The sequence below is a fragment of the Salmo salar genome, chromosome 07 (assembly GCF_965601325.2).
Source record: "Salmo salar chromosome 07, fSalSal1, whole genome shotgun sequence".
NCBI classification, from domain to species: domain Eukaryota; kingdom Metazoa; phylum Chordata; class Actinopteri; order Salmoniformes; family Salmonidae; genus Salmo; species Salmo salar.
Window position 1 is genome coordinate 12579887 of NC_138297.1, and position 17386 is coordinate 12597272.

Sequence of the window (17386 nt, forward strand, 5' to 3'; positions counted from 1 at the left end):
AGTTCCCCTCTGTCTAATTTGAGGAAGTGATGTAAAACGTAACTAAATCTCTGGTCAGCAGGACATGGTTCTAACTGGTACCAGTGTATCAGAGTCCTGAAGAGAGGAGTTGATTACACATTATGTCTAGATGTCTTTATCATTAAGGTAAAATGTGTAAAATAAACATGACAATAATATTAAGTTGAAACTTGAAGAATCACAACTCTAGACCAATCTGCAACAAGTATTTATTTGATCATCAGAAAAGACATCTTCATTAACCAATAAAAAACATGCTGAGACTACATTGGCTATGCAGTATGTAAACTATGGTCTAAATACATTTTCAATTAAAGAAAGTTGCATTCCAATTAGAAAAACACATTGATACTTACAGTGCTGTGGAAAAGTATCTGCCCCTTTTCTGATTTTATTTATTTTTGCATATTTTTGATACTGAATGTTATTAGATCTTCAACCAAAACCTAATATTAGATATAGTAAACTTGAGTTTACAAAATAACAAAACATATTTATACTTATTTTATCTATTTAATTAACAAAGTTATGCAACACCCAATTCCCCTGTGTGAAAAAGTAATTTCCCCTTTACACTCAAAAACTGGTTGTTCCACCTTTAGCTCTAATGACTGCAACCAAAGGCTTCCTGTAGTTGTTGATCAGTCTCTCACATTGCGGTGGAGGAATTTTGGCCTACTCTTGCATGCAGAACTGCTTTAACTCAGCAATCATCCCCAAACCATCACACTACCACCACCACGCTTGACAATTGATATGACGTTTTTTTACTGTGGAATGCAGTGTTTGGTTTTCATCAGACATGATGGGACCCATCTAGTCCAAAAAGTTAGTAGAATGAACCATGAGTTCTGCTCAGTATCAGATAATTCTACAGGAGAATGACAGGCCATCAGTCTGTCAGCTGAAGCTGAGAGCAGCTGGGTCATGCAGCATGACATTGATCCAAAACACACAGTCAAGTCTACATGAAAATGGTTAAAAAAAAAACACATTTGAAGTTTTGGAATTACCTAGTCAAATTCCAGAACCAATCCAAATTGAGATGTTGTGGCAGGACTTGAAACGAGCAGTCTACATGAAAATGGTCCCTTCATCTAATATTCTGTTTTCTTTGAAGATCAGATAACATTTAGCATCAAAAATATGTAAAAGTTGAGCAAATTAGAAAGGAGCCAAACACTTTTTCACAGCACTGTATATCAACATAACTACAGATAACTCATTTACAGACATGATGTGTGAAAAGTCTGTCTTGAGAACATTACCTGTTATAAAACAACCAAGTCAAGAAAATGATTAAAAAAAACATCTCATGATAAAACACTATTAATGTTTCTAATTAAAACATTTACTTATTTAAACACATTTAATTAGGTTCAGAAAATACTTCTCAGTACAGATTATTAATGTAAATAAAAAAGAGAAATGTTTGGAGAACATTTTACATAATTACAGTTCTCTCTTTGTCATCATTCTCTTCATCTTCTTCTCCTCCTCTTCTTTATTGGGAGACCCCTCTTCCTCCTTGTGGAAGACCTTCCCATCAGGATGCTTTTTCCATGTCACTTTGGTGTCTGCAGGTAACCCCTGCTCCTTCAGCTTGTTCCTTATCTTGAGAAACACAAAGACACACAGAGACCCACACTTTTATACCATCTATTGCATCTCGTCTACACCGGTCGGTCATGGCCCAAACATTTATTTATATGTACATATTCTTATTCCATCCCTTGACTTAGATTTGTGTGTATTAGGTAGTTGCTGTGAAATTGTTAGATTAGTTGTTAGATATTGTTGCACTGTCGGAACTAGAAGCCAAGCATTTCGCAACACTTGCAATAACATCTGCTAACCATGTGTTTGTGAAAAATAAGATTTGAGATCATCCACAACAGACTAGAACCCAGACCAGAAAGGAGATCATCCACAACAGACTAGGAAGCAGACCAAAGAGGAGGTCTGTGCAGTTGGTATCATTGCTGAGTTGGTTCTTCATGAACAGGGTGACACTCACCTCTTGTAAGATGGCATCCTGAACAGCAGGATCACTGAGGTTCATATTTTGATCATTTGGGGTCATCTTTATTCTCACCACCTGTTTCTTCAGTTGAGGTTTCTCAGGGGTCGGGGAGGCAGTCTGGTGTATAATCCAGGGGGTAGTCGTGGTTGTTGTTGTTCTCGGGGTTGTAGTCATGGTTGTGGTTGTGGTCGGGGTGGAAGCCGTGGTTGTGGTTGTGGTCGGGGTGGAAGGCATGGTTGTGGTTGTGGTCGGGTTGGAAGGCGTGGTTGTGGTTGTGGTCGGGGTGGAAGCCGTGGTTGTGGTTGTGGTCGGGGTGGAAGGCGTGGTTGTGGATGCGGACAGGGTGGAAGGCATGGTTGTGGTCGTGGTCGGGGTGGAAGGCATGGTTGTGGTTGTGGTCGGGGTGGAAGGCGTGGTTGTGGTTGTGGTCGGGGTGGAAGGCATGGTTGTGGTTGTGGTCAGGGTGGAAGTAGTGGTTGTGGTTGTGGTCGGGGTGGAAGGCGTGGTTGTGGTTGTGGTAGGGCTGGAAGGCGTGGTTGTGGTTGTGGTCGGGGTGGAAGGCATGGTTGTGGTTGTGGTCAGGGTGGAAGGCGTGGTTGTGGTCGGGGTGGAAGGCGTGCTTGTGGTTGTGGTCAGGGTGGAAGGCGTGGTTGTGGTTGTGGTCGGGGTGGAAGGCGTGGTTGTGCTTGTGGTCAGGGTGGAAGTAGTGGTTGTGGTTGTGGTCGGGGTGGAAGGCGTGGTTGTGGTTGTGGTAGAGCTGGAAGGCGTGGTTGTGGTCGGGGTGGAAGGCGTGCTTGTGGTTGTGGTCGGGGTGGAAGGCGTGGTTGTGGATGCGGACAGGGTGGAAGGCATGGTTGTGGTTGTGGACAGGGTGGATGGCGTGGTTGTGGTCGGGGTGGAAGGCGTGGTTGTGGTTGTGGTCGGGGTGGAAGGCGTGGTTGTGATTGTGATAGGGGTGGAAGGCGTGGTTGTGGTTGTGGTCTGGGTGGAAGGCGTGGTTGTGGTCGGGGTGGAAGGCGTGGTTGTTGTCGGGGTGGAAGGCGTGGTTGTGGTTGTGGTAGGGGTGGAAGGCGTGGTTGTGGTGGGGGTGGAAGGCGTGGTTGTGGTTGTGGTCGGGGTGGAAGGCGTGGTTGTGGTTGTGGTTGGGGTGGAAGGCGTGGTTGTGGTTGTGGTCAGGGTGGAAGGCGTGGTTGTGGTTGTGGTCGGGGTGGAAGGCGTGGTTGTGGTTGTGGTCAGGGTGGAAGTAGTGGTTGTGGTTGTGGTCGGGGTGGAAGGCGTGGTTGTGGTTGTGGTCGGGGTGGAAGGCGTGGTTGTGGTCGGGGTGGAAGGCGTGGTTGTGGTTGTGGTAGGGGTGGAAGGCGTGGTTGTGGTGGGGGTGGAAGGCGTGGTTGTGGTTGTGGTCGGGGTGGAAGGCGTGGTTGTGGTTGTGGTTGGGGTGGAAGGCGTGGTTGTGGTTGTGGTTGTGGGCAGAGGGACAGTAGTGGTCTTCACATCTGGGTCTACAAGAGAATAAAATCCAACAATGACAGTATTGAGTCTTGGGGAAACAGAGTTCTCCTGTCATCATAATATCAGTTAGATCATGTGGACAATATTGTAATTTACCAGTATAGCAGAAGAAATTATGTCTGTGGTCACAGGGATGAATTATCCATTTAGCATAATTAACTGATTCAAAAAACAATGCAACACAGTTCTGTCCTGAAGCATCAGGATATCCTAATGTCCAGTTTCTGAATGAGGAGTCACTATGGTCTGACCATATCCAGGAGTCTAGAAACAGACCGATCCACACAGGAAGTCCCCTCAGTGATATCTTCTGATCTATCTCTGTGTTCTCAGTCTGGTTCCTCACACTGACCAGGTCTGTGTGATGCTGTCTGCAGTAACTCTGAGCATCTATCCAGGTCTTGCTCTCCTGAACTAAGACATATGTTAGGTTGGTGTCTTGTTTTCCTGCAAAAGTCAAATTTAAAAATCAATACAAATATCCATTGAAATATAATCTACTGATCATCTATAGTACATGTTGTCATTGATTTGGTAACAGATCAATAACTGATTAACAACTTAAAGCTATCATCAGTCTATGTTTCAACTCAATGGCAGCCCCAGCACTTAGAACAGGCTTCATCATTAGTATGTAAACACTCACCATCATAACAGATGAAGTGATGCTGGTCATCACAGGAGGCGTTGTTCCACAGCCCAGCTGTACTCATGAAAGCACAGTTACCATTTTGGGGTGTCCCAGTGTCCCAGTTTCTGAATTCAGTCTCCCCCTCTCTGTAGAAACGTCTGCCTGCCAGAGACCAGTGCCACTTCATGGAGTCTCCCTTCTCCAATCCAATCCAGGACAGAACATCAACACTACCACTGGTAATCAGCCTGTTCTGGTCCTCCATGTCATCTACTGTAGCCAGATCAGTGTAATGTGCTCTGCAGTAACTCTGGGCATCAGTCCAGTTCATGTAGTTGGTAATGACGTGATACTGATTCAGACACGAGGAAGGTGTGTGGAATCCTGTGAAAAGAATAATGATTAATGAGGGACATTTTTTCCATCAACTTCTCAACCCCAACCACACTATCTATGGATCTGTTAACATACAGTACAGTACACCTTGGTGTGCAAACACACACACACACACACACACACACACACACACACACACACACACACACACACACACACACACACACACACACACACACACACACACACGCACACACACACACACACACACACACACACACACACACACACACACCAAGCAAACATTTGCCCTGTGTGGGTATTCAGAGGCCAAGGTGGTTACGGGCTAGCCAACAGCAATCACAACACAGGCTATTCAACAGCAAGCCCACAGCAACATCTCAGTGGATGACAGCAGGAACTTTGTTGTCTTTCTGGTGTAATGTAACACATAAGATAAATAATGGAGTTTTCACACTTGTTCATTTTCAGCCATTATCTGTGAACTCGGAATGGTTCGCTTATTTGTTTGTGCAGATTCAACACTCCAAAGCAACGCAGACACATAAGTTATACTCGCTCCCCACTGAGTTCAGTTCGCTTGAACGCCGATATCCGGTTCCCATTTTTAGGACAATGTGAACACAAAGCTCCCCAGGTCTGCTTGTCATTATTCCCGCACCACACGCTAGTCTACAACAACACTGTTTCTCCTGACATAACCCCTCACACTAGACTACTGACATAACCCCTCACACTAGACTACTGTCATAACCCCTCACACTAGACTACTGTCATAACCCCTCACACTAGACTACTGACACAACCCCTCACACAAGACTACTGACATAACCCCTCACACTAGACTACTGACACAACCCCTCACACAAGACTACTGACATAACCCCTCACACTAGACTACTGACATAAACCCTCAACCTAGACTACTACATAACCCCTCACACTAGACTACTACATAACCCCACACACTAGACTAATGACATAACCCCTCAAACTAGACTACTGACATAACCCCTCACACTAGACTACTGACATAATCCTTCACAGTAGACTACTGACATAACCCCTCACACTAGACTAATGACATAACCCCTCACACTAGACTACTGTCATAACCACTCACACTAGACTACTGACATAATCCCTCACACTAGACTACTACATAACCCCTCACACTTGACTAATGACATAACCCCTCACACTAGACTACTGACATAACCCCTCACACTAGACTACTGACATAACCCCTCACACTAGACTACTACATATCCCCTCACAATAGACTACTGACATAACCCCTCACACTAGACTACTACATAACCCCTCACACTAGACAACAGACATAACCTCTCACACTAGACTACTACATATCCCCTCACAATAGACTATTACATAACCCCTCACACAAGACTACTGACATAACCCTACACACTAGACTACTGACATAACCCCTCACACTAGACTATTGCATAACTCCTCACACTAGACTACTACATAACCCCTCACACTAGACTACTACATAACCCCTCACACTGGACTACTACATAACCCCTCACACTAGACTACTACATAACCCCTCAAACTAGACTACTACATAACCCCTCACACTAGACTACTGACATAACGCCTCACACTAGACTACTGACATAACCCCTCACACTACACTACTACATAACCCCTCACACTAGAAAACAGACATAACCACTCACACTAGACTACTGACATAACCCCTCATACTTGACTACTGCATAACCCCTCACACTACACTAATGACATAAACCCTCACACTAGACTACTTCATAACCCCTCACACTAGACTACTGACCTAACACCTCACACTAGACTTCCACATAACCCCTCACACTAGACTACTGACATAATGCTTCACACTAGACTACTACATAACCCATCACACTAGACCAATGACATAACCCCTCACCTAGACTACTGACATAACCCCTCACACTAGACTACAACATAACCCCTCACACTAGACTACTGACATAACCCCTCATACTAGACAACTGCATAACCCCTCACACTACACTAATGACATAACCCCTCACACTAGACTACTGTCATAACCCCTCACACTAGACTAATGACATAACCCCTCACACTAGACTACTGACATAATCCCTCATACTAGACTAATGACATAACCCCTCACACTAGACTACTGACATAACCCCTCACACTAGACTACTGACATAAGTCCTCACACTAGACTAATGACATAACCCCTCACACTAGACTACTGACATAACCTCTCACACTAGACTACTGACATAACCCCTCACACTAGACTACAACATAACCCCTCACACTAGACTACTGACATAACCCCTCATACTAGACAACTGCATAACCCCTCACACTACACTAATGACATAAACCCTCACACTAGACTACTTCATAACCCCTAACACTAGACTACTGACCTAACACCTCACACTAGACTACTACATAACCCCTCACACTAGACTACTGACATAATGCTTCACACTAGACTACTACATAACCCCTCACACTAGTCCAATGACATAACCCCTCACACTAGACTAGTGTCATAACCCCTCACACTAGACTAATGACATAACCCCTCACACTAGACTACTGACATAATCCCTCACACTAGACTACTGACATAAACCCTCAAACTAAACTACTGACATAACCCCTCACACTAGACTACTGACATAACCCCTCACACTAGACTACTGACATAACCCCAAAAACTAGACTACTGACATAACCCCTCATCCTAGACTACTGACATAACCCCTCACACTAGACTTCTGACATAACCCCTCACACTAGACTATTGCATAACTCCTCACACTAGACTACTACATAACCCCTCACACTAGACTACTACATAACCCCTCACACTAGACTACTGACATAACCCCTCACACTAGACTACTGACATAACCCCTCACACTAGACTACAGACATAACCCCTCACACTAGACTACTGACATAACCCCTCATACTAGACTACTGCATAACCCCTCAAACTCCACTAAGGACATAAACCCTCACACTAGACTACTTCATAACCCCTCACACTAGACTATTGATCTAACACCTCACACTAGACTACTACATAACCCCTCACACTAGACTACTGACATAATGCTTCACACTAGACTACTACATAACCCCTCACACTAGACCAATGACATAACCCCTCACACTAGACTAATGACAAACCCCTCACACTAGACTACTGACATAATCCCTCATACTAGACTACTACATAACCCCTCACACTAGACTAATGACATAACCCCTCACACTAGACTACTGACATAACCCCTCACACTAGACTACTGACATAACCCCTCACACTAGACTACTGACATAACCCCTCACACTAGACTACTGACATAACTCCTCACACTAGACTACTGACATAACCCCTCACACTAGACTACAACATTACCCCTCACACTAGACTACTGACATAACCCCTCATACTAGACAACTGCATAACCCCTCACACTACACTAATGACATAAACCCTCACACGAGACTACTTCATAACCCCTAACACTAGACTACTGACCTAACACCTCACACTAGACCTCCACATAACCCCTCACACTAGACTACTGACATAATGCTTCACACTAGACTACTACATAACTCCTCACACTAGACCAATGACATAACCCCTCACACTAGACTACTGTCATAACCCCTCACACTAGACTAATGACATAACCCCTCACACTAGACTACTGACATAATCCCTCACACTAGACTACTACATAACCCCTCACACTAGACTACAGACATAACCCCTCACACTAGACTACTGACATAACCCCTCATACTAGACTACTGCATAACCCCTCAAACTACACTAATGACATAAACCCTCACACTAGACTACTTCATAACCCCTCACACTAGACTACTGACCTAACACCTCACACTAGACTACTACATAACCCCTCACACTAGACTACTGACATAATGCGTCACACTAGACTACTACATAACCCCTCACACTAGACCAATGACATAACCCCTCACACTAGACTAATGACATAACCCCTTTCACTAGACTACTGACATAATCCCTCGTACTAGACTACTACATAACCCCTCACACTAGACTAATGACATAACCCCTCACACTAGACTACTGACATAACCCCTCACACTAGACTACTGACATAACCCCTCACACTAGACTACTGACATAACCCCAGACACTAGACTACTGACATAACCCCTGACACTAGACTACTGACATAACCCCTCACACTAGACTACTGACATAACCCCTCACACTAGTCTACTGACATAAGTCCTCACACTAGACTAATGACATAACCCCTCACACTAGACTACTGACATAACCCCTCACACTAGACTACTGACATAACCCCTCATACTAGACAACTGCATAACCCCTCACACTACACTAATGACATAAACCCTTTCACTAGACTACTTCATAACCCCTAACACTAGACTACTGACATAATCCCTCACACTAGACTAATGACATAACCCCTCACACTAAACTACTGACATAAACCCTCAAACTAAACTACTGACATAACCCCTCACACTAGACTACTGACATAACCCCTCACACTAGACTACTGACATAACCCTCACACTACACTACTGACATAACCCCAAAAACTAGACTACTGACATAACCCCTCATACTGGACTACTGACATAACCCCTCACAGTAGACTACTGACATAACCCCTCACACTAGACTAATACATAACCCCTCTCACTAGACTACCACATAACCCCTCACACTAGACTAATGGCATAACCCCTCACACTAGACTACTGACATAATCACTCACACTAGACTACTACATAACCCCTCACACTATACTAATGACATAACCCCTCATACTAGACTACTGACATAACCCCTCACACTAGACTGCTGACATAAGTCCTCACACTAGACTAATGACATAACCCCTCACACTAGACTACTGACATAACCCCTCACACTAGACTACTGACATAACCCCTCACACTAGACTACTGACATAACTCCTCACACTAGACTACTGACATAACCCCTCACACTAGACTACAACATTACCCCTCACACTAGACTACTGACATAACCCCTCATACTAGACAACTGCATAACCCCTCACACTACACTAATGACATAAACCCTCACACGAGACTACTTCATAACCCCTAACACTAGACTACTGACCTAACACCTCACACTAGACCTCCACATAACCCCTCACACTAGACTACTGACATAATGCTTCACACTAGACTACTACATAACTCCTCACACTAGACCTGACATAACCCCTCAACTAGACTACTGCATAACCCCTCACACTAGACTAATGACATAACCCCTCACACTAGACTACTGACATAATCCCTCACACTAGACTACTACATAACCCCTCACACTAGACTACAGACATAACCCCTCACACTAGACTACTGACATAACCCCTCATACTAGACTACTGCATAACCCCTCAAACTACACTAATGACATAAACCCTCACACTAGACTACTTCATAACCCCTCACACTAGACTACTGACCTAACACCTCACACTAGACTACTACATAACCCCTCACACTAGACTACTGACATAATGCGTCACACTAGACTACTACATAACCCCTCACACTAGACCAATGACATAACCCCTCACACTAGACTAATGACATAACCCCTTTCACTAGACTACTGACATAATCCCTCGTACTAGACTACTACATAACCCCTCACACTAGACTAATGACATAAACCCTCACACTAGACTACTGACATAACCCCTCACACTAGACTACTGACATAACCCCTCACACTAGACTACTGACATAACCCCAGACACTAGACTACTGACATAACCCCTGACACTAGACTACTGACATAACCCCTCACACTAGACTACTGACATAACCCCTCACACTAGTCTACTGACATAAGTCCTCACACTAGACTAATGACATAACCCCTCACACTAGACTACTGACATAACCCCTCACACTAGACTACTGACATAACCCCTCATACTAGACAACTGCATAACCCCTCACACTACACTAATGACATAAACCCTTTCACTAGACTACTTCATAACCCCTAACACTAGACTACTGACATAATCCCTCACACTAGACTAATGACATAACCCCTCACACTAAACTACTGACATAAACCCTCAAACTAAACTACTGACATAACCCCTCACACTAGACTACTGACATAACCCCTCACACTAGACTACTGACATAACCCTCACACTAGACTACTGACATAACCCCAAAAACTAGACTACTGACATAACCCCTCATACTGGACTACTGACATAACCCCTCACAGTAGACTACTGACATAACCCCTCACACTAGACTAATACATAACCCCTCTCACTAGACTACTACATAACCCCTCACACTAGACTAATGGCATAACCCCTCACACTAGACTACTGACATAATCACTCACACTAGACTACTACATAACCCCTCACACTATACTAATGACATAACCCCTCATACTAGACTACTGACATAACCCCTCACACTAGACTACTGACATAAGTCCTCACACTAGACTAATGACATAACCCCTCACACTAGACTACTGACATAACCCCTCACACTAGACTACTGACATAACCCCTCACACTAGACTAATACATAACCCCTCTCACTAGACTACTACATAACCCCTCACACTAGACTAATGGCATAACCCCTCACACTAGACTACTGACATAATCACTCACACTAGACTTCTACATAACCCCTCACACTATACTAATGACATAACCCCTCACACTAGACTACTGACATAACCCAACAAACTAGACTACTGACATAACCCCAAACACTAGACTACTGACATAATCCTTCAGAGTAGACTACTGACATAACCCCTCACACTAGACTAATGACATAACCCCTCACACTAGACTACTGTCATAACCACTCACACTAGACTACTGACATAATCCCTCACACTAGACTACTACATAACCCCTCACACTTGACTAATGACATAACCCCTCACACTAGACTACTGACATAACCCCTCACACTAGACTACTGACATAAGTCCTCACACTAGACTAATGGCATAACCCCTCACACTAGACTACTGACATAATCACTCACACTAGACTTCTACATAACATAACCCCTCTCACTAGACTACTACATAACCCCTCACACTAGACTAATGGCATAACCCCTCACACTAGACTACTGACATAATCACTCACACTAGACTTCTACATAACCCCTCACACTATACTAATGACATAACCCCTCACACTAGACTACTGACATAACCCAACAAACTAGACTACTGACATAACCCCAAACACTAGACTACTGACATAATCCTTCAGAGTAGACTACTGACATAACCCCTCACACTAGACTAATGACATAACCCCTCACACTAGACTACTGTCATAACCACTCACACTAGACTACTGACATAATCCCTCACACTAGACTACTACATAACCCCTCACACTTGACTAATGACATAACCCCTCACACTAGACTACTGACATAACCCCTCACACTAGACTACTGACATAAGTCCTCACACTAGACTAATGACATAACCCCTCACACTAGACTACTGACATAATCCCTCACACTAGACTACTGACATAACCCCCCATACTAGACTACTGACATAACCCCTCACACTAGACTACTGACATAAGTCCTCACACTAGACTAATGACATAACCCCTCACACTAGACTACTGACATAACCCCTCACACTAGACTACTGACATAACCCCTCATACTAGACTACTGACATAACCCCTCACACTAGACTACTTCATATCCCCTCACAATAGACTACTGACATAACCCCTCACACTAGACTACTACATAACCCCTCACACTAGACAACAGACATAACCTCTCACACTAGACTACTACATATCCCCTCACAATAGACTATTACATAACCCCTCACACAAGACTACTGACATAACCCTACACACTAGACTACTGACATAACCCCTCACACTAGACTATTGCATAACTCCTCACACTAGACTACTACATAACCCCTCACACTAGACTACTACATAACCCCTCACACTGGACTACTACATAACCCCTCACACTAGACTACTACATAACCCCTCAAACTAGACTACTACATAACCCCTCACACTAGACTACTGACATAACGCCTCACACTAGACTACTGACATAACCCCTCACACTACACTACTACATAACCCCTCACACTAGAAAACAGACATAACCACTCACACTAGACTACTGACATAACCCCTCATACTTGACTACTGCATAACCCCTCACACTACACTAATGACATAAACCCTCACACTAGACTACTTCATAACCCCTCACACTAGACTACTGACCTAACACCTCACACTAGACTTCCACATAACCCCTCACACTAGACTACTGACATAATGCTTCACACTAGACTACTACATAACCCATCACACTAGACCAATGACATAACCCCTCACCTAGACTACTGACATAACCCCTCACACTAGACTACAACATATCCCCTCACAATAGACTATTACATAACCCCTCACACAAGACTACTGACATAACCCTACACACTAGACTACTGACATAACCCCTCACACTAGACTATTGCATAACTCCTCACACTAGACTACTACATAACCCCTCACACTAGACTACTACATAACCCCTCACACTGGACTACTACATAACCCCTCACACTAGACTACTACATAACCCCTCAAACTAGACTACTACATAACCCCTCACACTAGACTACTGACATAACGCCTCACACTAGACTACTGACATAACCCCTCACACTACACTACTACATAACCCCTCACACTAGAAAACAGACATAACCACTCACACTAGACTACTGACATAACCCCTCATACTAGACTACTGCATAACCCCTCACACTACACTAATGACATAACCCCTCACACTAGACTACTGTCATAACCCCTCACACTAGACTACTGACCTAACACCTCACACTAGACTTCCACATAACCCCTCACACTAGACTACTGACATAACCCCAAAAACTAGACTACTGACATAACCCCTCATACTGGACTACTGACATAACCCCTCACACTAGACTACTGACATAATCCCTCACACTAGACTAATGACATAACCCCTCACACTAGACTACTGACATAACCCCTCACACTAGACTAATGGCATAACCCCTCACACTAGACTACTGACATAATCACTCACACTAGACTACTACATAACCCCTCACACTATACTAATGACATAACCCCTCATACTAGACTACTGACATAACCCCTCACACTAGACTACTGACATAAGTCCTCACACTAGACTAATGACATAACCCCTCACACTAGACTACTGACATAACCCCTCACACTAGACTACTGACATAACCCCTCACACTAGACTAATACATAACCCCTCTCACTAGACTACTACATAACCCCTCACACTAGACTAATGGCATAACCCCTCACACTAGACTACTGACATAATCACTCACACTAGACTTCTACATAACCCCTCACACTATACTAATGACATAACCCCTCACACTAGACTACTGACATAACCCAACAAACTAGACTACTGACATAACCCCAAACACTAGACTACTGACATAATCCTTCAGAGTAGACTACTGACATAACCCCTCACACTAGACTATACATAACCCCTCACACTAGACACGCATAACCCTCACACTAGACTACTACATATCCCTCACATAGACTACTACATAACCCCTCACACTTGACTAATGACATAACCCCTCACACTAGACTACTGACATAACCCCTCACACTAGACTACTGACATAAGTCCTCACACTAGACTACTGACATAACCCCTCACACTAGACTACTGACATAACCCCTCACACTAGACTACTGACATAAGTCCTCACACTAGACTAATGACATAACCCCTCACACTAGACTACTGACATAATCCCTCACACTAGACTACTGACATAACCCCCCATACTAGACTACTGACATAACCCCTCACACTAGACTACTGACATAAGTCCTCACACTAGACTAATGACATAACCCCTCACACTAGACTACTGACATAACCCCTCACACTAGACTACTGACATAACCCCTCACACTAGACTACTGACATAACCCCTCACACTAGACTACTACATATCCCCTCACAATAGACTACTGACATAACCCCTCACACTAGACTACTACATAACCCCTCACACTAGACAACAGACATAACCTCTCACACTAGACTACTACATATCCCCTCACAATAGACTATTACATAACCCCTCACACAAGACTACTGACATAACCCTACACACTAGACTACTGACATAACCCCTCACACTAGACTATTGCATAACTCCTCACACTGGACTACTACATAACCCCTCACACTAGACTACTACATAACCCCTCACACTGGACTACTACATAACCCCTCACACTAGACTACTACATAACCCCTCAAACTAGACTACTACATAACCCCTCACACTAGACTACTGACATAACGCCTCACACTAGACTACTGACATAACCCCTCACACTACACTACTACATAACCCCTCACACTAGAAAACAGACATAACCACTCACACTAGACTACTGACATAACCCCTCATACTTGACTACTGCATAACCCCTCACACTACACTAATGACATAAACCCTCACACTAGACTACTTCATAACCCCTCACACTAGACTACTGACCTAACACCTCACACTAGACTTCCACATAACCCCTCACACTAGACTACTGACATAATGCTTCACACTAGACTACTACATAACCCATCACACTAGACCAATGACATAACCCCTCACCTAGACTACTGACATAACCCCTCACACTAGACTACAACATATCCCCTCACAATAGACTATTACATAACCCCTCACACAAGACTACTGACATAACCCTACACACTAGACTACTGACATAACCCCTCACACTAGACTATTGCATAACTCCTCACACTAGACTACTACATAACCCCTCACACTAGACTACTACATAACCCCTCACACTGGACTACTACATAACCCCTCACACTAGACTACTACATAACCCCTCAAACTAGACTACTACATAACCCCTCACACTAGACTACTGACATAACGCCTCACACTAGACTACTGACATAACCCCTCACACTACACTACTACATAACCCCTCACACTAGAAAACAGACATAACCACTCACACTAGACTACTGACATAACCCCTCATACTTGACTACTGCATAACCCCTCACACTACACTAATGACATAAACCCTCACACTAGACTACTTCATAACCCCTCACACTAGACTACTGACCTAACACCTCACACTAGACTTCCACATAACCCCTCACACTAGACTACTGACATAATGCTTCACACTAGACTACTACATAACCCATCACACTAGACCAATGACATAACCCCTCACCTAGACTACTGACATAACCCCTCACACTAGACTACAACATAACCCCTCACACTAGACTACTGACATAACCCCTCATACTAGACAACTGCATAACCCCTCACACTACACTAATGACATAACCCCTCACACTAGACTACTGTCATAACCCCTCACACTAGACTAATGACATAACCCCTCACACTAGACTACTGTCATAACCCCTCACACTAGACTAATGACATAACCCCTCACACTAGACTACTGACATAATCCCTCATACTAGACTAATGACATAACCCCTCACACTAGACTACTGACATAACCCCTCACACTAGACTAATGGCATAACCCCTCACACTAGACTACTGACATAATCACTCACACTAGACTACTACATAACCCCTCACACTATACTAATGACATAACCCCTCATACTAGACTACTGACATAACCCCTCACACTAGACTACTGACATAAGTCCTCACACTAGACTAATGACTTAACCCCTCACACTAGACTACTGACATAACCCCTCACACTAGACTACTGACATAACCCCTCACACTAGACTAATACATAACCCCTCTCACTAGACTACTACATAACCCCTCACACTAGACTAATGGCATAACCCCTCACACTAGACTACTGACATAATCACTCACACTAGACTTCTACATAACCCCTCACACTATACCAATGACATAACCCCTCACACTAGACTACTGACATAACCCAACAAACTAGACTACTGACATAACCCCAAACACTAGACTACTGACATAATCCTTCAGAGTAGACTACTGACATAACCCCTCACACTAGACTAATGACATAACCCCTCACACTAGACTACTGTCATAACCACTCACACTAGACTACTGACATAATCCCTCACACTAGACTACTACATAACCCCTCACACTTGACTAATGACATAACCCCTCACACTAGACTACTGACATAACCCCTCACACTAGACTACTGACATAATCCCTCACACTAGGCTACTGACATAACCCCCCACACTAGACTACTGACATAACCCCTCACACTAGACTACTGACATAAGTCCTCACACTAGACTAATGACATAACCCCTCACACTAGACTACTGACATAATCCCTCACACTAGACTACTGACATAACCCCCCATACTAGACTACTGACATAACCCCTCACACTAGACTACTGACATAAGTCCTCACACTAGACTAATGACATAACCCCTCACACTAGACTACTTCATAACCCCTAACACTAGACTACTGACCTAACACCTCACACTAGACTACTACATAACCCCTCACACTAGACTACTGACATAACCCCTCATACTAGACAACTGCATAACCCCTCACACTACACTAATGACATAACCC

The 17386-nt window shown here is 43.9% G+C and overlaps 1 protein-coding gene across 2 annotated transcripts in view; it reads right to left on the minus strand.

The window, feature by feature from the left end:
• Positions 1 to 280: 280 nt before the first annotated feature.
• The window catches only part of LOC106591080 (putative C-type lectin domain family 20 member A), a 34958-nt gene continuing 17852 nt past the window's right edge, over positions 281 to 17386 (minus strand). For both annotated transcript variants that reach the window (XM_082977350.1, XM_082977351.1), the window contains one exon: positions 281 to 1635. In XM_082977350.1, coding sequence (XP_082833476.1) covers positions 1474 to 1635 — 162 coding nt within the window. In that variant the 3' untranslated portion in view covers positions 281 to 1473. The remainder of the gene's footprint in view (positions 1636 to 17386) is intronic.